Source organism: Salmo salar, chromosome ssa15, assembly GCF_905237065.1.
Source record: "Salmo salar chromosome ssa15, Ssal_v3.1, whole genome shotgun sequence".
Taxonomy (NCBI): Eukaryota; Metazoa; Chordata; class Actinopteri; order Salmoniformes; family Salmonidae; genus Salmo; species Salmo salar.
Window position 1 is genome coordinate 83,975,515 of NC_059456.1, and position 22,662 is coordinate 83,998,176.

Sequence of the window (22,662 nt, forward strand, 5' to 3'; positions counted from 1 at the left end):
ACATCTCTATCACAGACACAGTCCCCAAACAGCACACATCTCTATCACAGACACAGCATGCTTAGCTATGTGTCGCTATGTGTCTGTGTTTGCATGATTATGCCCTGCTTGGATATGCATGAGCCTGCTATGGTGTTCGTATCAGAGAACGGGCAAACGCAGCAAGATAAACAAAGAACTAGACAGCAAAATGGAAGAGGATAAGATAAAGATTGTCCAATCTCCAACCAATGCATAAAGTGTACAACGTTGCATTTCTAGTAGTGTATTACTGTAAGTAGGCTGGGGGTTCTTAGATAATAATACACTGTATGGTCAAATCTGACCAAGAATTCTGTTCCATGTAACAAACCAGATTAGTTTTCTTCAGCTGGCTTGCCAGAGAATGTCAATTCAGCCTGATCTAAACAAGCCTAATCCAGAACCAGAGCTGCTGAGCCTCTAGAATGCCAATCATACATTCCCAGACAGCACTAATCCAACCCTACCAATCTCACTCTGCAGTCAGATGCTAATGCATTTCTTACATTACAGCGACATGCACGGGTTATGTTCGGCCAAGTCTGGCGTGTTTCTCAAGCAGATTTCTTGGCTCCTCAGAGTCAGAGAAGAGCACAGAGCTGCTCATGACCCAGTAGCTGTAACTAGAGTATAGCAGTGAGACATCTGGGATAGAAGGATGTTGGATTGGAGCACATTTAACAAATCTGATCTAACAATAAGGATGTTTGTCAAATCCATCATGATTTTTGTATTGTAACAGGCCCACAATGTGTTTTTGCTGCATAAGATTTAGAAGTTGTCCCTTTTCAGGTTTGTGTTCGTGTAAACTGATAGCCTAGCGAAATCGGTGGTGGTAGTCAAAGTCATTTTTAAATGTAATGCAGTTGATTGGTGAAAATAACATGAACATGTATTGGGTTTGACATCCATACAGCATTATCCTCCAATTTTTACCTCAACATAGTGTGAAATACACATATAAACAACAGCCTAAATGTAGGATCATTTTGCTGGGGGGCAATGAGGACATTCGGGATCTTTCCTCCACACGTTTCCATGGCATTTCCATTTTTTCTGCTGAGCGCAAACTTGAACATTGTGAAAATTCTGTGCAACTTCTGGCGCGCGTTTATTGTGAACACTTAGGCTGTACACGCTTTAAGTTACAGTTGTAACAGTAGGCTACTGTGGCTATTTGATCATAACGTAGGCCTATCATAGTGGCCCACTATCAAAAATAATGGAGAAAATTTATCCCAATACATTTGAACAGGGAAATAGTTGTTCTATCATTCAGCCTACAGTAGCAGCCAATGTGTGGTATTTAATGTAGGCCTACATTCCCTGAGACTTATGCAGGGTTTGACATTAACCGGTTTATCCACTTGTCATTCGACAAGGAGGTGACTGAAAATGTGTTGTTTGATGCAAGAAAACACTTTACAAAATAAAGTTCATTATTACTACGATACCATTATTACAGAGAATGAGACAAATTGCTACCCTCTGCCTACTTCGCTTATTCAAGCTTGTCTCAAAATACAACACTGCCCCTTTAAGACAGAAAAATAAATGCTCTTTATCTGACTCACTTTTCAAAGATGGCAAGAAATGACATGTTTTGTGGTCTTGTAGGAAGCAACCGCTCCCCCATTACTGACTAGAAATGCGCTATAACTAGGCTAAAAACCCACTTACTAGCAAAGAATATGAACAAATGTTCACACGTGGCTACATGCAGCTCTCACTTTGATCTCAAAACAAACACATCTACTCACCACCACTCATGCTGTAAACACGGTCCAGTTCAAAGGAATGGCACAGATCCATATATGGCAATGGTCTATTTGCATATAGGTATAGTGCAGCTCTGATTGGTTATGCTGCACTGGTCTGTATAGTATGGGCTGAGTCTTGCCTGTCAATGCAATAGAATCCTACTCCGGTGCCAACAAGAAAATCTCTTGCATAGTTAGTTTTGCATAGTAAGTCTTGCATAGTCCATTTTGTTTCGGTATGTTGCATTGAAATTGGCTTATATTGGCAATTCCCACAATAGAGGGACACGTTGATAGTGTTAACTAAAGGGGAAAACTAGAAAGTTAAGTGAAGTTCAATCTCGTGCTTCTCTGCAGGCTGATATTTCTTATGCTTGGCAGTCCCGTGGAAGCTGTGTGCCCACGCACACACGCAGCTTAGAGGGAACATTGCCCTTTACGGCATCTATGGTCAATGTGGAGCTTAGAAACAAGCACATCTCTCCCACCAGGACTGCCATCCAGTAGGTAGAGCATGTGGAGGGTGGAACTCACCAGCAGTGGAGCGGAGTCCCGTCCGTCCAGGTCCAACCACAGGAGGTCCGGGGAGCTTCAGGGTGTTGCCCGTCTCGCCTGGTGGTCTGAGGTCACTAGGGGCAGTGGGCTTCTGCTGCTGGAGGAGACCAGGGGAGAGATGAGTACACTAACAGCTGTCAATCCCAACTAAAACCACCACCACACTCACTGCTGCCATCACAGCATAGCAGACGATTAGCACAGCCCGAATTAGCCCCACACTATGATATTAAATTAAGAAAGCGCCCCAGTGATCGCTTCCACGTTGCCGTGCATCATCATTCCTAATATGGATGATAGCCTCAAATGGCTGGCTGCTGATTAGAACACAGAGGACACCAGTCAGTCAGCCAGCACAGACTCATTTAAAAAGTTGCTCCAAATAAGAACCTCAGAAAAAACCCAGATTTGAGATGAAGTTATGGGAGGAGGGGGGAGAGCAATGCAAATAAAACCCTATGGCAGCTAACTGTATAATAAAAAGGTAGTAGAAATAGATATGATAGGATAATAAATAGAAAAGACAGCTTTATAGGGCCCTCCGGTTACATAAGATGAGACAGGGATAGGAGAAGGGGAATTAAAAGAGATGGAGAGGAAAGAGAGGTGGAGAGAGGGAGGAGAGGAGTGAAGGGAGAGGCTGTAAATCTCCAGGAGTCCCGGTGGCCAGGGTTGGCTACAAAGTCACTAAACAGAGACACAGAGATTGACAGAGGACCTCAGTCAGGGAGACATATTTCCTGATGAAGTACCTGTATGTAAGATATTTATCCTCACATGGTGGAGCAGTACCATGGTGGAAAAATACATGTTTAGGGAAAAAGGTCAGACGCTATGGTTCGATTTCCATGTTAAAGCAAAATGTGGAGGAGCCCAGGGACCTTTTATTTTACTCTTTGTCCATGTCTTTCTCTGTGGAAGCAGTGTGTGACTCAGGAGAAAAGTTCATTATCATAATTATGAATTGGAAATGTGTTTTTTGCATATCCTACTCTCCCTGAGACACCCTTAGAGTGTGGGGTCACGGCCAGGGTCTGCCATTATCAATTAGGGTTAAGTGCTTTGCTCAAGGCCACATCGGCAGGTTTTTCCCCTTAACGGCTTTTCTGTTACTGGCGTAACGCTCTAACAGCTAGGCTACCTGCCGCCCTGATATGTAGCTACTAGTGGTAAATAACATCTTATTCATCACACAGCGTTCCAGAGCACAGATGAGTCAGATGACAGGCATGGTGGGATGAAGGGAGAGATGGAGGGATGAGGGGATGGATGGATGAGAGGAGGAAAGGAGAGGAGATGCAGGTCATACCTGAGGTAGGAGACTGTTGGAAGACTGTTTGACTGTAGCATTCCCATCTGGGGAGACAGGATAGACAGCAGTTAGTTAGGTCATCATGCGTAAGGTAGTACAATTATCTTATTTCATTTCTATTCAATCTCAAGACTGCCAGGGATGATATTATGCAAAGTGAATAGGAAAGGGAAGCATAATAAAGCTCATGTTTTATGCACATGGTATTATGGGTTGTATTGGAGACAATGGCCAGACACACACTCAGACAGACACACACTCAGACAGACAGACACTCAGACAGACAGACACACACTCAGACAGACAGACACACACTCAGACAGACACACACACACTCAGACAGACACACAGACAGACACACAGACAGACACACAGACAGACACTCAGACAGACACTCAGACAGACACTCAGACAGACACTCAGACAGACACTCAGACAGACACTCAGACAGACACTCAGACAGACACTCAGACAGACACTCAGACAGACACTCAGACAGACTTTTAAAACAGAGAGAAGAGCAGACAATTAAGCAGCCAGCAAAGACAAGCCTTCCTCAAACCAACCCATGAAACATCTTAACAACAGAACAGAGGAACGCAAGTCAAGGACTGGACATCTAGTCATTCATCAACATAAAAGTGATTACATCAGCAATCAGTCTCCACATTCATTTCTATGACACTGTTTAGTGACACACAATTCATTCATTAGGAATGTGACAGAACAGAAAGCCTGGGGGACGGTTTAAAAACATTTATATCAACAGACAGGGACTCCAATGTGCTGTTAATTAAATCCCATTTAATCCAATGAAACGCAGTGTCATTCAAAAGCCAAAGCTAAGGGGAAGGAGTCCTCTGATACAGCTATGACCATCCTGAGTAGGATATCAACATTAGCATATTCCAAGCCCTTTCCTACTGATGCTGTTGAGGTTAAATCTTAGCTGTATTTGAGTAAAGGGTTACAACCAGACAGAGTGGAAGCAAGAGGGGTTTAGGGAGCGGTTGGGAAACTGACCCCCTCTTCATTCCATCCCTGGTGTAATGCTGCTAGGAATGAGGGGTCACACTTGCAAAGCACCAGGGAGGGGGCATGGGGAGGAGGCATGGGGAGGGGGCACGGGGAGGGGGCACGGGGAGGGGGCATGTGGGTGGAGTGGGGGAGAGGTTGCAAGCGCTCCTTATTCTTCAGGCTGAGGGAGCAGTGTTTTATCACACATCATTTTCCATCAATTAGGAATCATGAAGGGATTTGAATATCATCCTTGATCCAATCCAAATCCCTTTCTACACCCCCTGTAAGTGTGTACCTTTCTGGGATGGGGGGTCCAGTGCGGACTGGGGGACTTTGGTCTGGGCGGACAGCAGCAGTTCATACGTGTGATCCTCCTCCTCTGTCTCCCCCCTCTCATCGATGCTGCTGTTAGTGAATAGGGCCTGTGAGGGAGAGATGGGAGAGATGGGAGACAGGGTCAGCACAGTACAGAACACCCATACCACCTCTGTTAGGCTTGTGTAGCATTAATCTCAGACTGTCCTGTGACGTTGAGGACTCCTACAGGGCGATAAGTCACTCCACAGTGCCCTCTCATGGTTGTACTAGATCTCACGGTTTCCACACAGTCCTAGCAGGAACTAATTGATTGCTTTGGCCAAAGGTAATGGAAAGGAAAGGGGAAGGGGATACCTAGTCAGTTGCACAACTGAATGCCTTCAACCGAATGCGTCTTCCGCATTTAACCCAACCATTACAACATGGTCCTTCAAAACGGAGCTTTAATGACCATAGATTCTGACCTCTGAGCTAAGCTCCTCTACATGGCCTGGGGTAGGTTGGGATTGGTGAGCCAGCCGGTCTTTCTGTAATTGACAAACAGAGAACGAAATCACTGACTGTGCTCAGACATTAGCTTGACACATATCTTGAATTACTGTAGAAGGTCGGTACAACTGAAGCCTTGAATTCAAACAGATTTTTGCTTTAACACTAGAAAAGCTCAGAGCATGTCATGTGGACACAAAACGAATGTACTTTTCTAATTATACATTTTAGTCTTGTCCTCCCCCCGCCCACGTTCTTGACTTTTCCTAAACAAGTCTATATAACACACTGTAATTATTTTAATCTTGATATCACAAGCAGAATTTGCTTTATAAGCCGTTTTAAGAGGACATGTCATTTTTTTCTGCCTACCCTCATTCACTGGCAGTCAGCCTGCACAGCTGATAATGGCCCATCAAAACTACACCTGGCCAGTTTATTGGGTACACCCATCTAGTACCGGGTTGGACACCCCTTTGCCTCCATGCAGCCGCGATGGCATCACGCAGTTGCTGCAGCTTGGACGGAGGTACATTCAAGCTGTGAACAGCCTGTTCCATCTCATCCGAAAGAGCCTGTATTGGGTTGAGGTCTGGGGACTGGATTGGCCACTCAAGTAAACTGAACTCGCTGTCATGTTCCAGGTGATGTTTTCCACTCCTCAATTGTCCAGTGTTGCTGATCACATGCCCACTGGAGCCACTTCTTGATTTTAGCTGATAGGAGTGTAACCCGGTGTGGTAGTCTGCTGCAATAGCCCATCCGTGACAAGGATCGACGAGTTGTTCGTTCTAAGTCACCACTGTTCTACTGAACAGCTATTTGTCTGTTTGTGGTCCGCCTGTTAGCTTGCACCATTCTTGCCATTCTCCTTGGAGTTCTCCCATCAACAAGCTGTTTTCACCAACAGGAATGCCGCTGGCTGTTTGTTTTTTTGTTTGTCGAGGTCATTTCTGAGATACTGGATCCGGCACGCCTGGACTCGACAATCATACCACGCTCAAAGTCGCTTAGGTCACTCGTTTTTCCATTCAAATGTTGAATCCAACAGTAACTGAATGCCTCGATGCCTGTCTGCCTAATTTATATAGCAAGCCACGGCCAAGTGACTCACTGTCTGTAGGAGCGATCCATTTTTGTGAATGGGGTGGTGTACCTAATACACTGGCCGGTGAGTGTATATCGAAACTAATTTCACACATATAACTAGCTTAAGAGTTAACTTAAGACAAGATTACATTGGCAATAGTCTGATGGGTGAAAATAGTATCAATATATGAAGAGTCTGATTAACTGCGCAGGGAAACGGAGCTTCAAAAAGTTACTTTTTCAAACTTCTACAGAGTCACAAGCAGGTAAGACATTTTGATGTCTAGCAGATTCTGCAGTTTCCAAATCACTCTTAGAAATGAACCCTTGAGGTCTAATATTTCAAATAATAAACAGGGTAGTTTGGCCCCTCGTTGCTGATTGGTTGAAAGTTGTGGTATATCAGACAATATACCACAGGTGTGACGCAAAATGACTTGTTTACAGTTCTAATTATGTTGGTAACAATTTATAACAGCAATACGGCATCTCAGGGGGTTGTGGTACATGGCCAATATACCACAGCTAAGGGCTGCATCCAGGCACTCCGCGTTGCACTATGCGTAAGAACAGCCATTAGCCGTGGTATATTGGCCATATACCACACCGCCTCGGGTCTTTTTGGCAGAATGATGGCGATTCCATAAACTCCCTACATGCACTCGCAACATTCAAAGCACAGTAATATATTTACACTCAAAATATGCCATTCTGTTCTTTTGAAATGCATTTTCTTAGTTTCATAATGTTCCGTAACAAATTAATAATGAATGATCTTTCAGAATTGTTTTATTTCATGGATTTTAACACTTGAATTGTGGCATTTTAGTAGTTTATTTGTACATATAGCCTACAGTTACATAAACTAATGAAAATGCTACTGTGTACTTTGAAATACATTTTCTTTCGTAGTGTAATGTTACCTAAGACCTTCATAAACACAACCAAATTATTATATGAAATGTATTTATTAGACTGTTAGAATGTTGACGTCCAAAAGACTCGTCATTGTCCCAGGCTTTTCTAGTGTTAAAGAGATATGTTGTCATAATTTCTAAATCCAGTCCACGCAACAACAATTAAATGTAGAGAACTATTGCCCTCTAGTGGAAAAAAAAGATTTTAGCTACCCAGCCACGCAAACTTCTTGAGTCACATGTTGGGTGTTTCTGTGGTGGAAGGCAGAGTTCCAGACCAACCTTTCCGGCTTCACTGTCAGGCCGTCCAGAGTCCCTGTCGGAGGACTTCCCGCTGGCCAGGCTGTCTAGAGAGTGACAGGAGGTGGCCTCAAACAGAGCCTCATACGGGCTCTCTTCCTCAGGCCCCGGGGCCAGCCCCGAGAGCAGTGCACTCACCACCTCCATCTCACCTACAACACACACATTTTAACACACATATTGATACACATACAAATACAGGTGGCAATGCACAGCATCACACAGGTAGAGAGCCTTGGCTGGTGGTTACGTGTTAACACCATATCCTCTAATGCCTCACTTAACTTTAGGTTTTCTGTATAGATACGACATACCTTTTTTCCTCGGACTAGGGCTCTCATTAGGTGGAGGGAGTGGGGGAGGAGGCAAGTCCAAAACAGGGGGATTTCCTGACATATGACCTGCAGAAAGACAAGGAAGAAAAGGTCATTCAAATAATATCACTAGTCAGATAAAACATTTTGGGAAATCAGTTTGTGGTTAAGGTAAGGTCATCTTTCTTTATAATCCCATAGGGAAGCATTATGTCTGTATTTCTTACCCAGAATTAGAGCTGCTATCTGCCGGCTCGTCTGAGAGGGCATCTCTCTGACAGTGTCCAGCGCAGTCAGGCCCTTGTTGTCCACCATGTTGACATTAACCCCTGGAGCAGGATGGGGAAGAGACGCAGAGGACAGAGCAGGGGATTAGGGGAGGAGAGAGAGACGAGCAGGGGGTTATATCTGCATTATTCAGCGGGTAGAAACGTGTTGTGTCTCATCAGCATGTTGACTAAATGGAGTGTCTGACCTTCCCTCAGAAGTTTCAGCACCACGTCAGTTTTCCCAAAGAGAGCTGCTTCATGGAGGGCGCTGCCCTTCTCCGTCTGCAGAGAGACAACAAACAGACCATCATCAAAACAACGCTGTGGCTGAGCAATAACAAAACATGTAGCGACATCAGAGTAGACTCCAGACCAGCAACATACAGACCAGCAGAGGTCAGATCCCTAACCCAAACCCTCCCTGCTGAGAGGAACAGGTATCCCTGCTATCTAGACCGCCACAAAGCTTTGATTCTGATTCCTCTCATCTTGGTCAGCTAGGGCATACAGCTTAAAGCTAAACCAGCAGGATACTTCCTGAACACACAGGACAGGTTTGATCAGCGTGAAATAGAAGTTTGGCTTTGGTTATATATCCCCTGCTGGCCACCATCCCTGTATGTTTTGCTATGGAGAATTATTTGGTTGAGGAATCAAAGTAGATTATTTTCCAGCTCGCTGCGCCATGCTAATGGAAACTGCAGGAAGCAAGACCTGAAGGATTCTTGGTGGCCCAGACCTGCTACAGAGCAGAGATGAGGGAAGTGGAGGTAGGACACGACTGATGGATGGCACAGTCTGGTATAAGAAGAAGAGGGCCAAAAGCCCCCTTAAACAGTGAAATATTGATGGGAAACTCTGTTACGGAGGAATGTAAATGTTTTTTTTTAGGCTGGATCATGTTGTGTTGTTGTATATTTTAATGATGTAACGTATTGATTGTTGCTGCCTTCTTGGCCAGGTCTCCCTTGAAAAAGAGACTCTGGGTCTCAATGGGCTTTTCCTGGTTAAATAAAGGATTCATAAAATAAAACACTGGTTCTTTAGTCTAAATAAAGAGCTCAAGAGGTTTGAGTCAAGAGCCAATGAGTTTGTAGGCCTAAATGCTGCAATGGTGTGTACACAACATAACATTATGGACACATTCAGTCTCTATATATCCACATAACTACACTCTCACAACACCACACTGAACCTGATCATTGAACAGACAGGAGAGACAACAGACCCAGTGTTCTCCTCAGTCCTCACCTCATAGTTGATGTCCATGCCAGCGCCCAGCAGCACCTCCACCACGGCCAGGTGTCCGTTACGTGAGGCCAGGTGCAGCGGCGTGTGTTTCTTGGTGTTGCAGCTGAGCAGGTTGGGGTGGGCGGTGAGCAGCAGCTTGACCACCTCTAGCCGGCCGTAGAGTGCCGCCAGGTCCAGCGGCGTCTCAAACTTGTTGTTCCTCATGGTGGGGTCGGTCAGCTCCTCCAGCAGCAGACGCACCACCTGGGTGTGGCCATACTGGGCGGCACAGTGGAGAGGGGTCTCGTTGTCATTGTTCTGTTGGAGGGGGGAGGAAGGGGGACCAGAAAGGAAATGGGGAGGGATGGGAGGCAGGGGGTGAGCATCCACATAGAGGAGGTAGAGAAAGGAGGTAGGGGTGGATATTGGGAAATAGGGAGGAAATAAGGAAGGGAGGGAGCATTAAGTGAGTCATGGTCCAGCTTCCAGAAAGCAGTGATTGATGACTCATGATTGTGTCACTTTGGATAAGCAAATCGGTGCTTAGCAACCACCATATTAGCCAATATGTCTAAAGGTCACAGAAGAGCACCAATCAGGATGACGAGGCCCAAGGAAAGAGCTGGCTAGCTGAGAGAAAGGGATGCTGGGAGAATGCTGGGGAGTGGGAACTGAAGTCATGACTGGGAACAGTCCATGTTGAGTAGAACTGTCTAACAACTGCTTCTTACAGGGCATGGCCTGCTGTAAATGTGACGAAAGGACAATCTGTTGACATTTAGTAAAGGCCACCATATTTAGGAAAGACACTTCTGTGATGATAATATGTCATGTGTTGCTTGGTTGTTTAAGTAACTGCTTCGTGCAGACAGAGATAGGGGTGACAGCCAGTGTGAGGGAGTTGAGTGTTGTGGTGACAGACAAGTGTAGTGAGTATGATCCATGCAGTGCTTCACATGCAGAGGAGCCATTCGTTACCAGGGTGACCCAGCGAGATCGTGCTGGAGGGACAAGGCTCATACGTCAATACAATCTATGGTCCTGAAAGCAGAACAGTGGCTGAGGAACTGGCTTGTCTAGTAACAGAGATGATGGCAATCCTGAGGTCAAAGTTCTGACAGCACAGGGATACAGCCTATGAGTGAAATGGATGGAATATATATATACATTTTTTAAATAGAAATTCTCAAAGCGCAGAGAGCAAGGATCAAAACTATATGTTCACTAGAACATTAAATCAATAGCATTACAAACACAGCTTTTACACTCAAAAAGTGCCCACAACACAAGCAATAAGGTTGACGCTGAGTGAGTTGCAGCATATTCTGTAGCCAAATGTAATCTCTATATCATATGGAGAGAATATCAGAGATAATATCAGAATACTTTGGGAGAGGATCAGACATATGTTCACATTGTAACATAATCACAAACGTCATATCTAGCCTATGTCAGCAGCATATTCAGTAAAGTAGACTTGTGTTCAAATCTCCATTCCTTACTTGTTATTACCAAGCACTACCACCAGCAGCCAGAAGAGGGAGTACACTACAGAATGAAACATCAGCGGAGACAAAATAATGGTCTTAATAACCAATGTATATCCAACTCAGAACATTTTATATGTAGTGACACTATATTGTCTCTCAGATTCATCACAAAGGGTATTTGATGCTAGGTCATGTTCCTAGAAGGGCAGACTGGGAACACTAGATAACACACAGGACATTCCTGTGTCAACTCAAGTGGCTGACAACACCAGCAGTATGCTGTGTACAAAAGTTCAGGTTTGACAGTTTGTAAACACAATAGAAACCTAAAGGTAATGAATGAATAACTGTTGTAAAAGACCAACTATAAACTCCCCCAAGGCTAGCTACTCTGTGCCAGTCCCCAAGGCTAGCTACTCTGTGCCAGTCCCCAAGGCTAGCTACTCTGTGCCAGTCAACAACAATTGTGTACCAGGGTGTGGCAACAATGCCAGTCTGCAACATGCCCTGAGTGCCAGTCATGCCAGTCATGCCACAGACACCTAGGAGCAGCTGACAGCTGGCAGGAGAATACCCACACACTGTGTGCTAGGTTGGGTTGCTCCCTGGAGGAGGAGGTGCCAGCTGAGTCTTTATTCTGCCATCAGAGGCAGGATCATGGAGACAGGGGTAGGGGGGAGGTTACAGGGCACCCAGGACAGGTGTTGGTCCCTCCCCTCTGACTAACACAAAGATCAGTAGGTAACTACTCCTGTATTTATCAAGGTACTGAGAGCGAGAGAGAGAGAGAGAGAGAGAGAGACAGAGACAGAGAGAGAGAAAAGAGAGGTGTCATACTACACTGGCAACGACAGGTTACAGCTTGTGCTGAAAGAAAGGAGGAGAAATAAAAAATGACAATCCGAGGGAATACCAAACAACACCTGCCTTTCTGGAAAGACGGAGAGAGAGAGAGAGAGAGAGACGGGGGGAGAGAGTGGCCGGCTGAGAGTGGCTTGGTCTGACCCTGTGTGAGCTGCACTAAACAAACAAAGACCACAGAGCAGAAGAACACTCCAAAACAAAAAGCCTCTGTTAGGGAAATAAACCACAAGTCTGCTAGGGTTTTGTCAGTTAAGGTTTGGGATTTGACTAATTGTTTTTTCCTGCTTATCCTCTGTGTTTTTGGTCTAAATTAAGGTTTGGGATTTGTTTCTCTCTCAGTCTCCCTCTCACTCTCACTCTCCGTCTCTGTTTCTCTCTCCCCGTTTGATGCAGGAGCATGGCACGACCACACACAAAGGAGCATGGCACAACCACACACAAAGGAGCATGGCACAACCACCCACAAAGGAGCATGGCGTCTCGCATCTGTGACGCACCATCAACTGTTTTGTCATCACAAGCTTTTTAATAGATTCAACTCTCAACTGTTAGATGCAGGCTACTTCAGAGGAACATGTTTAATAGCCTTGGGTATACAGGTTTACTTGCACAGCCTGGATAAATCTGCAATAACAATATCCAAATAGAAACCAGCTTCAACCTCTATGTGCGCTGGCTAACTGCTCGGATTATGGCCGATTTAATTCTACCTGTAAAAACCAAGACTTCCTAAAGATTTACGGCAAAAAGTGAGACAGATTTGCCATATCATCTTCACATGATCAGTGTCTAGTTTTAAGACACCAAAAACCACATCATCACCAATGAAGTCTGAGACTCCAGAGGATCCCCTCCTCTCTGTCTCAGTGGTGTGGCCAGTGATGTTCGTTCCGTGGCTTTGAGTCTGACAACATCTGATCATATTAGCCACGGCTGGCCTCTCCAGGCCGCAGTAGAGCAAAGCGTAGGGTGAGCAGCATGAATCAGACCTTCCCCATGACGCCTCCTCCACTCCACACTAGCCTACTGCACAGGGGTCCACGTGAGCCTGCAAACCAACAGCTGTTCAAATGCTAACATAAGAAAGTAGATGGCCACACACACTCCTGTCCTGGTCACCCACATTGCGGAGTTGACTGATGTGATGGCAGCTACAATCAAGAGAAGGATTAGTACACTATGATGTAATCCAGGATAGTACACAGTATGAAGCCCGTGTGAACAACAGTGGTAGATTGCACAATAGGCGGCAGGTAGCCTAGTGGTTAGAGTGTTGGACTAGTAACCAAAAGGTTGCAATAAAATAAGAATTTGTTCTTAACTGACTTGCCTAGTTAAAAAAATTATTTTTTTTTAAATAGCATGATAAATGGGCCTTCATCTTAATCTAGACTCCAGTGCGTGTCAAACACACTCAGATCAAAGTGCTTTCTCAGATTAAAGCTGAACAGAACACTAACCAGGAACATCTGGAGATTAGGCCTAACTTCTGCACTGTTGTGATGCCAATCACACTCACACTAGAATGTTCCAGTTCCGGAAGAGAAGAAACGTGCTGCAGTCCGACTATGTACTGTAGGGCTACTGGCTGAGACGGTAACGAGGAGAGACTAGTGACCTCTGGCATGTAATGTGCTCGCTGGGCTGGCGGAGCGAGGAATAGGAGGGGTTACGTCATGCTCTGCCCTCTGGTTAAGGGGGGTGGGGCGAGGGACAGAGGGGCAAGCAGCTGTTGTGGCCACAGGGTTGCCCAAACGCTGCACGCGACTACTCGTAGTATGCACACATATTTGTAAATCCCTGTTTCTCACATGTCCACACAGAGGCAAGCTCATCTCAAATGCCTGGAAACTGAAGACAGCAGATTGGGTAGCCAGGCAACCCAAACTCCTTGATTCGGCCAACAGCTACGCAACACCCACGGACGTTAGTTTCTTCTCCAGAGACAGAACTCAAGTGGGTAAAGCAGCGTTTTGAAATTTCGTCACTGGCTTTGCTACTTTGATTTGTTAGAGATGATCCAATCGCTGATGACTTTGTTTTGTACAACACCCTTCATTTTGACATCACCACAAACGACTTCAACGATGGCAGGCTCATACTGAAGTATGTGGCGAATAGGTTAAATCATCAGGCAAGTAGATAGTAGCTTTCTCCAGCATCTCTCTCTTCTCCTCCACTGGCCACAAGCAACAACTCTATCTACAGCAGAAAACCAGGCATATGCTGGATGTGATTATGCATAAAGGATGAAGGAAAAGAAACCTGTCCATCAACATGGACAGATGCCCTTCTCAGGGGCTCTAGCTTGCATGGATGTATGTAGGAATGTTAAAGGAGGTATGATGGAGAAAAAGGGCTGGTGTCGGATGTGATGTGTGGCAGTAGACAGACGGACACAGGTGCTAAGCTGAAGCCAGTGAGAATGCTAACAGACTGTGGGGCAGTGTGCCTGCAGCGCCGGCTTCAACCCCTATTACCAGCCTGTTCAACCTCTCTTCCGTAGCCTCTGAGATCCTCAAAGATTGGAAAGCTGCAGCGGTCATCCCCCTCTTCAAAGGGGGAAGACACTCTAGACCCAAACTGTTATAGACCTATATCCATCCTGCCCTGCCTTTCTAAATTCTTCGAAAGCCAAGTTAACAAACAGATCGACCATTTCGAATCCCACCATACCTTCTCCACTATGCAATCTGGTTTCGGAGCTGGTCACGGGTGCACCTCAGCCACGCTCAAGGTCCTAAACGATATCATAACCGCCATCGATAAAAGAGTGTACTGTGCAGCCGTCTTCATCGACCTGGCCAAGGCTTGACTCTGTCAATCACCACATTCTTATCGGCAGACTCAATAGCCTTGGCTTCTCAAATGATTGCCTCGCCTGGTTCACCAACTACTTCTCAGATAGAGTTCAGTGTGTCAAATCGGACCTCTGGCAGTCTCTATGGGGGTGCCACAGGGTTCAATTCTCCGGCCGACTCTTTTCTCTGTATATATCAATGATGTCGCTCTTGCTGCTGGTGATTCTCTGATCCATCTCTACGCAGACGACACCATTCTGTATACATCCAGCCCTTCTTTGGACACTGTGCTAAAATACCTCCAAACGAGCTTCAATGCCATACAACACTCCTTCTGTGGCCTCCAACTGCTCTTAAACGCTAGTAAAACTAAGTGCATGCTCTTCAACCGATTGCTGCCCGCACCCTCCCGCCCGACTAGTATCACAACTCTGGACGGTTCTGACTTTGAATATGTGGACAACTACAAATACCTAGGTGTCTGGTTAGACTGTAAACTCTCCTTCCAGATTCACATTAAGCATCTCCAATCCAAAATTAAATCTAGAATCGGCTTCCTATTTCGCAACAAAGCCTCCTTCACTTATGCTGCCAAACATACCCTCGTAAAACTGACTAACCCACCAATCCTTGACTTCGGTGATGTCATTTACAAAATAGCCTCCAACAATCTACTCAGCAAATTGGATGTAGTCTATCACAGTGCCATACATTTTATCACCAAAGCCCCATATACTACCCACCACTGCGACCTGCATGCTCTCGTTGGCTGGCCCTCACTACATATCGTTGCCAAACCCCCTGGCTCCAGGTCATCTATAAGTCTCTGCTAGGTAAAGCCCCACCTTATCTCAGCTCACTGGTCACCATAGCAACACCCACCCGTAGCACATGCTCCAGCAGGTATACTTCACTGGTCACCCCCAAAGCCAACACTTCCTTTGGCTGCCTTTCCTTCTGGTTCTCTGCTGCCAATGACTGGAACGAATTGCAAAAATCACCAAAGCTGGAGTCTTACATCTCCCTCTCTAACTTTAAGCATCAGCCAATCTGTAAATAGCACACCCAACTACCTCATCCCCATATTCCTCTTTCCATATTCCTCTTTCTCTTTTGCACCCCAGTATCTCTACTTGCACATCATCATCTGCACATCCATCACTCCAGTGTTAATGCTAAATTGTAATTATTTCGTCTCCATGGCCTATTTATTGCCTTACCTCCTTACTCTTCTACACTTGTACATAGATTTTCTATTGTGTTATTGACTGTACATTTGTTTTTATGTAACTCTGTGTTGTTGTTTTGTCGCACCGCTTTGCTTTATCTTGGCGAGGTCGCAGTTGTAAATGAGAACTTGTTCTCAACAGGCCTACCTGGTTAAATAAAGGTGAAATAAAATATAATAATAAAAGATATCCTCCCCTCTTCAGACAAGCTGGCCCTTCCGATTAGAAGGCAAAGTCTTTTTTTTTTTAAAGGCACATTGCATTGTCATTCAACACTAGCTCTCATACCTGGTGTGAATCGCAGCCTGACTGAAATTTCACACTGTTCCCTTTTTAGGTTCTCTGGTGTTATTTTCAGGGCACTGTCAGCCTACTGCAAGCAGTATGTATTACACTGTGTGTTTAACTTCGTGCCCCTGCCATCTCATTCTCCCTCTGTGTATAAAGCTGGGAAGCTGGTTGCATGACTGTGTCTGTGTTCATATTTACCGCAGTCAGCCAACCATCTGAAGGTACAGTACATTTTGTTAGGCAGGTGACCTATATTGCAGACAGAGGACTGTTAGACTTGCAGCTTTGACATATTTCAAGAGCAGTACCGCACGTTCCTTGAAAATACCACTATCAGACACCAGGTTGGTTCGATGGAAGACATTGTTTTTAAAATAGGAGACGGGAAATAACAATAAGCAGGGAAATGATGACTAAGTGTTATATTTTATTTGTATATTACAATCAAGCTTCCATGATAAATGGCTTTTCCTTCCAAATCAAATGTTATCAAATCAATTGGGGCACTATCGGAATATCATCAAGTGGCAGGCCCATTAGAATTGGTAACACTGGGAGAACGTTGCAGCAACGCTTAATAAACATTGCAGCTAGGCAGCACTAAGGCCAGGAGGACAGAGAGAGAGGGGCTGTTTGAGCTTTGTCCAGGCTGAGCTACGGTGCTTCCCTGAGGGGGAGAGCCTGCACTTACAGCCCCCTCTTCCTCCATAAACCCATACCCACAACTACCCCTCCCATCTCTAGCTAGCTAACTCCATGACACACACCCCTATCTTCTCTCCTGCTGCGTGTTCCACTGGGTCAGTCATTGCTGCTGCAAGACCAATCAGCCGTGACACCGTTACCATGACAACATCCCACCTCTCCCTTGCTCTCTTCCACAGTGGTGCAGACTCAAAAGCAGAAAAACAGAGAGGGAGAGAGACACTCACACACACACTGAGCAGAGAGCACACTCTGCTTGACATTGATGCAAAGAGACTGTTACACAGAAAAGCACCCTCTCCTTGGAAGACATTTCTCTGGTTGTTACAACAACACTGAGATGTTAGGAACCCAAAGGCCCTTTTGGGGGACCCAAAGAGAGATCCACAGTCACATGATGCCGTCACCATCACTGCAAGAGCATCCATCCATCCTGCATCCATCCAGCCTGCATCCATCCATGTTTCTGATTTGTTCATAACAGCTTATCCATTATTTAGGTCTGCTGTGGCCAGGTACTGGACCCCATACTGCTGTACTCCAAAAGCAACAGAGAAGCTAACCCCCACAGACGACAACTGGTCAGTCTGTCAACTAAACCACATCCTAAACGTTTGCATTAAGAGGAGAAATACTTCTACAGCACTAGAGGACATGTAAGATGATTCAGTGTTTGGTAAACACATGCTGTATGTGGCTTTAAGGCAGCCAAAGCTAAGAGGCTTAAGTTGGCACTGAGGAAATGTGACACCATTTTAAAAATAGTTTGATTTCCAGATGCTTTCCTCAAAACACAAGCGTTGAACTCTCAACACTCCAGTGACGGTATTAGCCTCAATTTGATGTGAAGGTAACATTGCCTCTGTCAGTAAACGAGATGAAGTGTTAATGGTGAAGTTAAATAATTCAAAATCTCCGGGGGAAAGACTCTCTGACTTGAGCTTGACTGTCGTGAATGATGCTTCTACACATACAGTAGGACGTAATGACCCTAGACAAACATGAACACATTCACGTCTAGAACAAGGTCAAATGTAGAGAGAAACACCAAGGAAAACACACAGGTCAGAAATGACTGACATGTAACACCTGTCACTGAAATCACATCCATTCTATGTTGTGGTTCTGTCCCCAAGGGACTAATTGTTCCCCACGATAAAATCTGGAGGAGACTGTGGATCGGTCTCCGTCCATCTGTTCGTACGTTCGTCACACGCGATATTGCAGACAGCAATGGCCCCATTTTTACGAAACTTGGGTGAATAATGTGTCTTACCATAGAGAAGTGTTTCCCAACCCTGGTCCTCCAGTACCGCCAACAGTACACATTGTTATTGGAACCCTGGACAAACACACCTCATTCAACTTGTCAACAAGCCCTCAATGAGTTGAATGAGGTGTGTTTGTCCAGGGTTCCAATAACAATGTGTACTGTTGGGGGTACTGGAGGACCAGGGTCGGGAAACACTGCCATAGAGATCCAGCATTTACAAAATGACACTGATTGGCCCAAGGCGGGAGCTATAGTAATTAACTGAAATTTGTCACACCAGAGAGGAAGAGGTGAAGTGAGAGGGATAACTGGGCCCAAAATCTGTCTTCTACAACAGGTGGTGTTTTTTAAAAGGTTTGTTTTGCTCACCAAGCGAGGACTTTTTGTATGGAGGTCAATGAGTGTCAAATTTGGTTAACAAAAAATGTAATGGCTTGTTTGCTACATGTGGCGTATTTAATGGAATAGAAGCTTCACAATGCTTAGGTTGTTATGAGTGTACGGATATAAGTAGGACACGTGACATCCCGACAACTTTGAGAAAAAACACTTTATATCAGAGTTATGCCTGTTGTTCACAAGCATATCTGCCCTCTCATTGGCTAGAACGGTCCCACCTGATCTTGCCTCCTCCAGACTGCCTTCTAGTCTGAGTAACAGTATCTTTAGGTAAAATGACACTCCTTGCCGTTGCTAAAGACTTGACATGGAGTACACGGAGTGGATTAGTTAAAGAGACTGGTACCCAGGCTAAATGCCATTTTTTAAGAATATTTTTTTAATTGTTACAGCGGCTACTTCAATCTGGTCAATATAATGGATAATCTGTGGTCACACACAATCTCAATTGGCCCAACAGGGGGCTGCATCATTCGTGGGGAAGACATGTTTACTGTTGCCTTACTCATATTTACAACTAATGAGAGAGGACAGTCCCAAAGAGACATACATCAGTGTCCTTCAGCATCACGTGACTGTATAAACAGGAAAACTGACTATGGAACACAACAGCAGTAGTACTAATAACATTGCAAATCCACCTTTCCAATTCTTCTGTTACCAGGTGAAAGTATCTAGAGAGAACCCCAAGAAATCACAAGAAATACCCACAAGAAATACCCAGAAAAGGTGAAAGCAAGTCCCCTTATCTCTACAACAGACTGCCAGTGCAAGCTAAGCAAGCATCAAAACTATGCATCAAACCCAAGCATCAAAACCATGCATGGCGAAGAGATTGTGTGCAACTAGCTGTGTGAGTACAATGGAAGCAGGGAGGAGAATAAGAGGGCAGCAGCCTTCTGAGCAGCTGTCTGTCTGTCTGTCTGTCTGTCTGGGTACACACCTTGGCATTAATATGCAGGTCAAAGGGCCCACAGCGTTTCAACTCTTTGTGCTCTACAGAGGAGCTCTAGGAGGGAAGAAAAATGAAGCAATGGTTTTCACTCACACACAGGCAATGCATGACAGTCAGTTGCAAGGCTGAGTCAAAATAAATGAACAGAAATATGAACAAAGTTGAGTTAATGAACAAACAGATGTCATGAACAGGCATAGAGATGGCTGAGAGAAATGACACAAAATGAGCTGGCAATGGATCAGAGGATTATTCCAATAACATGACTCCAGTGACAGTCTAATAAACTAACATGTCTTTGGAGTACTACTGGTAAGTACTACAGTGATGTCATACTTTATCAGTAGGATCTTGGCTCTATGGCTATGAATTGAATTTGTTCAATTGCCTCATAATGGGTCATTTCTGCCAAAATGGTAAAGACACTAAATATGAGATCACAGACAGGACAGGGTAAATACTGAAGGTGCTGCTGGTGGTTGTGCAGTGGGCAGTCTCTACACACCATGCCTGGACTTTAACACATTACATATCAAACAGAACAATCCATTAGTTCAAACATGACACATTCGCTTGGCTGGTGTCAAGTCACTTCAAGACAAATGTTAGTGCAGTCAAACTCATGATGCAATGCAGTTAATGTGTATGGTCTTGCACTGAAAGAACAAGCCCTGTCCTACTTTCATTTGTATTAAATTATTATTATTTTTTTTCAAAAACGGCAAATGGTTTTTGCAAACCACAGACAGAGCGAGATGAGGAACACGGTCCACAGTGTACCCAGTTAAAAATACATTCTATAGAAATGAGCATAGTGAGGTCAACACTGTAAATGAATGATGAGTTGTATAGGATAGATGTCCATCTTTAATACTGCATGTGACTGGGTGTAACACTAAAGTTCACCGACTCTAGTTAACAGGGGAAATAGTGAAGGGTTATGGGGTGTTAACTGCACCCGACCTGTTACACAGATCAGATCAAAAACCACTGCTGCTGTGAGCAGAGGAAGACAGATTCCTGGAGGTATAAGGGGAACAGATGAGTGAGAAGAAACAGGGAGCCACACTTAGCAGGGGGGAAGTCAGACCTGCTCGTTGAGTTTGGGGTGTGAGGGGCCTTGGTGAATGAGCAGCCTGACGATCCGTTGGTCCCCCTTCCATGCAGCCAGGTGCAGGGGGTAGCAGCCCTTATTGTCAGCGATGTTGGTCAAGGCCTCGTTACGTAACAGTGACTCCACAACTTCACTGTGGAACGGACAGGCAGACACTGTCAGAAGAGTTGAACATTATGTAGGCTGTTGACAGTGTACTATATCAATATTAACCACACAAATATGGCATTTCCCACTAGCTGACCTCAGGCACACATTTGTCAGTTCATCTAAACTCCCATGACAACAGAGCAGAGCTAGCCCTAGATCTACCTGTGTCCGTTTAGGGCTGCGTGGTGTAGAGGAGTGTATCCAGTGCTGTCCACACAGTTCACATTAGGACCCCTCCAGATACTGTGGGGAGAGAGAGAGAGAGGGAATATTAGATCATATAACAGTATAATGCAGCTGAGGGAAGAGCCTAAAGCTAGCGTGAGCAGAGAGACAAGTTCAGTAGGCAAACGTTGTGACATGTTGCCGATCAAAACAGCAGGTCCTAGCCCCTCAGTGTCATTGGCAGTCATGCTGCATTGTAAGTTGTATACCATGGTTTACATCCTAGCCCAGTCCAGGTTCACAGCCCAGCCCAGGCCAGCTCACACCCAGGTGAGAGGCGTTCCCTGAGGAATTGAACCACAGCACTGAGTGAGAGGGAAAGGAATGAGGAAGCATGTGCCAAGCCAGCAGCACCCGGCAGCAGAGGACGGAGGGGGTTGGTATGTACACACACCCACACTAAGACACAGCAGGAGGGCAGTAAAGTTGGTGTCACCAGGGGTAGACTTAGTGATTTGGAGGCCCCAGGCAGAAGCCAGTCTTTGCCCCCCCCCCCCATGTATATTTAACAAAATCATGGCAACTGAACGTAGAGCTGTTCGGAGCCGGCTCTTTTAGGTGAACTAAGCAGAATGAAAAGATCTGAAATCTAAAAATAAAAAAAAATCTGCCAATTGGATTGGTCCCCTCTACCACACGAAACCCCACTAATCTACAGACGGAAACGCACGAGGTGGCTAAAAACAGACCTCCCTCCATCTTCTGCCAGCTTGCTACCTATGGCCCGGCTAGCTATCTAACTCTCACTGGACCCTTATGATCTCTCGGCTACGCATGCCTCTCCTTAATGTCAATATGCCTTGTCCATTGCTGTTCTGGTTAGTATTTATTGGCTTATTTCACTGTAGAGCCTCTAGCCCTGCTCATTATACCTTATCCAACCTTTCAGTTCCACCACCCACACGTTATGACATCACCTGGTTTCAATGATGTTTCTACAGACAATATCTCTCGCATCATCACTCAATGCCTAGGCTTACCGCCACTGTATTCACATCCTACCATACCTTTGTCTGTACATTATACCTTGAAGCTATTTTAATCGCCCCCAGAAACCTGCTCCTTTTACTCTCTATTCTGGACGTCATAGACGACCAATTCTCATAGCTTTTAGCCGTACCCTTATCCTACTCCTCCTCTGTTCCTCTGGTGATGTAGAGGTGAATCCAGGCCCTACAGTGCCTAGCTCCACATCTATTCCCCAGGCACTCTCTTTTGATGACTTCTGTAACCTTAATAGCCTTGGTTTCACGCATGTTAACATTAGAAGCCTTCTCCCTAAGTTTGTTTTATTCACAGCTTTAGCACATTCTGCCAACCTGGATGTCCTAGCCATGTCTGAATCCTGGTTTAGGAAGACCACCAAAAACTCTGAAATCTTCATCCCTAACTACAACATTTTCAGACAAGATAGAACGGCCAAAGGGGGTGGTGTTGCAATCTACTGCAGAGACGGCCTGCAGAGTTCTGTCCTACTATACAGGTCTGTACCCAAACAATTTGAACTTCTACTTTTAAAAATCCACCTCTCTAAAAACAAGTCTCTCACCGTTGCCGCCTGCTATAGACCAC

The 22,662-nt window shown here is 45.2% G+C and overlaps 1 protein-coding gene across 9 annotated transcripts in view; it reads right to left on the bottom strand.

Moving 5' to 3' along the window:
* The window catches only part of LOC106572349 (ankyrin repeat and SAM domain-containing protein 1A), a 118,621-nt gene that overhangs the window by 59,826 nt on the left and 36,133 nt on the right, over window positions 1-22,662 (bottom strand). For 6 of the 9 annotated variants that reach the window (XM_045696171.1, XM_014146404.2, XM_014146400.2 and 3 more), the window contains exons 2-13: window positions 21,028-21,108; window positions 20,692-20,848; window positions 19,590-19,655; window positions 9,616-9,912; window positions 8,571-8,646; window positions 8,323-8,424; window positions 8,096-8,182; window positions 7,764-7,933; window positions 5,451-5,513; window positions 4,964-5,090; window positions 3,646-3,692; window positions 2,316-2,433 (exon numbers count right to left, since the gene is read on the bottom strand). In XM_045696171.1, coding sequence (XP_045552127.1) covers window positions 2,316-2,433; window positions 3,646-3,692; window positions 4,964-5,090; window positions 5,451-5,513; window positions 7,764-7,933; window positions 8,096-8,182; window positions 8,323-8,424; window positions 8,571-8,646; window positions 9,616-9,912; window positions 19,590-19,655; window positions 20,692-20,848; window positions 21,028-21,108 — 1,391 coding nt within the window. The remainder of the gene's footprint in view (window positions 1-2,315; window positions 2,434-3,645; window positions 3,693-4,963; window positions 5,091-5,450; window positions 5,514-7,763; window positions 7,934-8,095; window positions 8,183-8,322; window positions 8,425-8,570; window positions 8,647-9,615; window positions 9,913-19,589; window positions 19,656-20,691; window positions 20,849-21,027; window positions 21,109-22,662) is intronic. The other 3 variants (XM_045696170.1, XM_014146397.2, XM_014146399.2) reach the window with 3 other exon arrangements.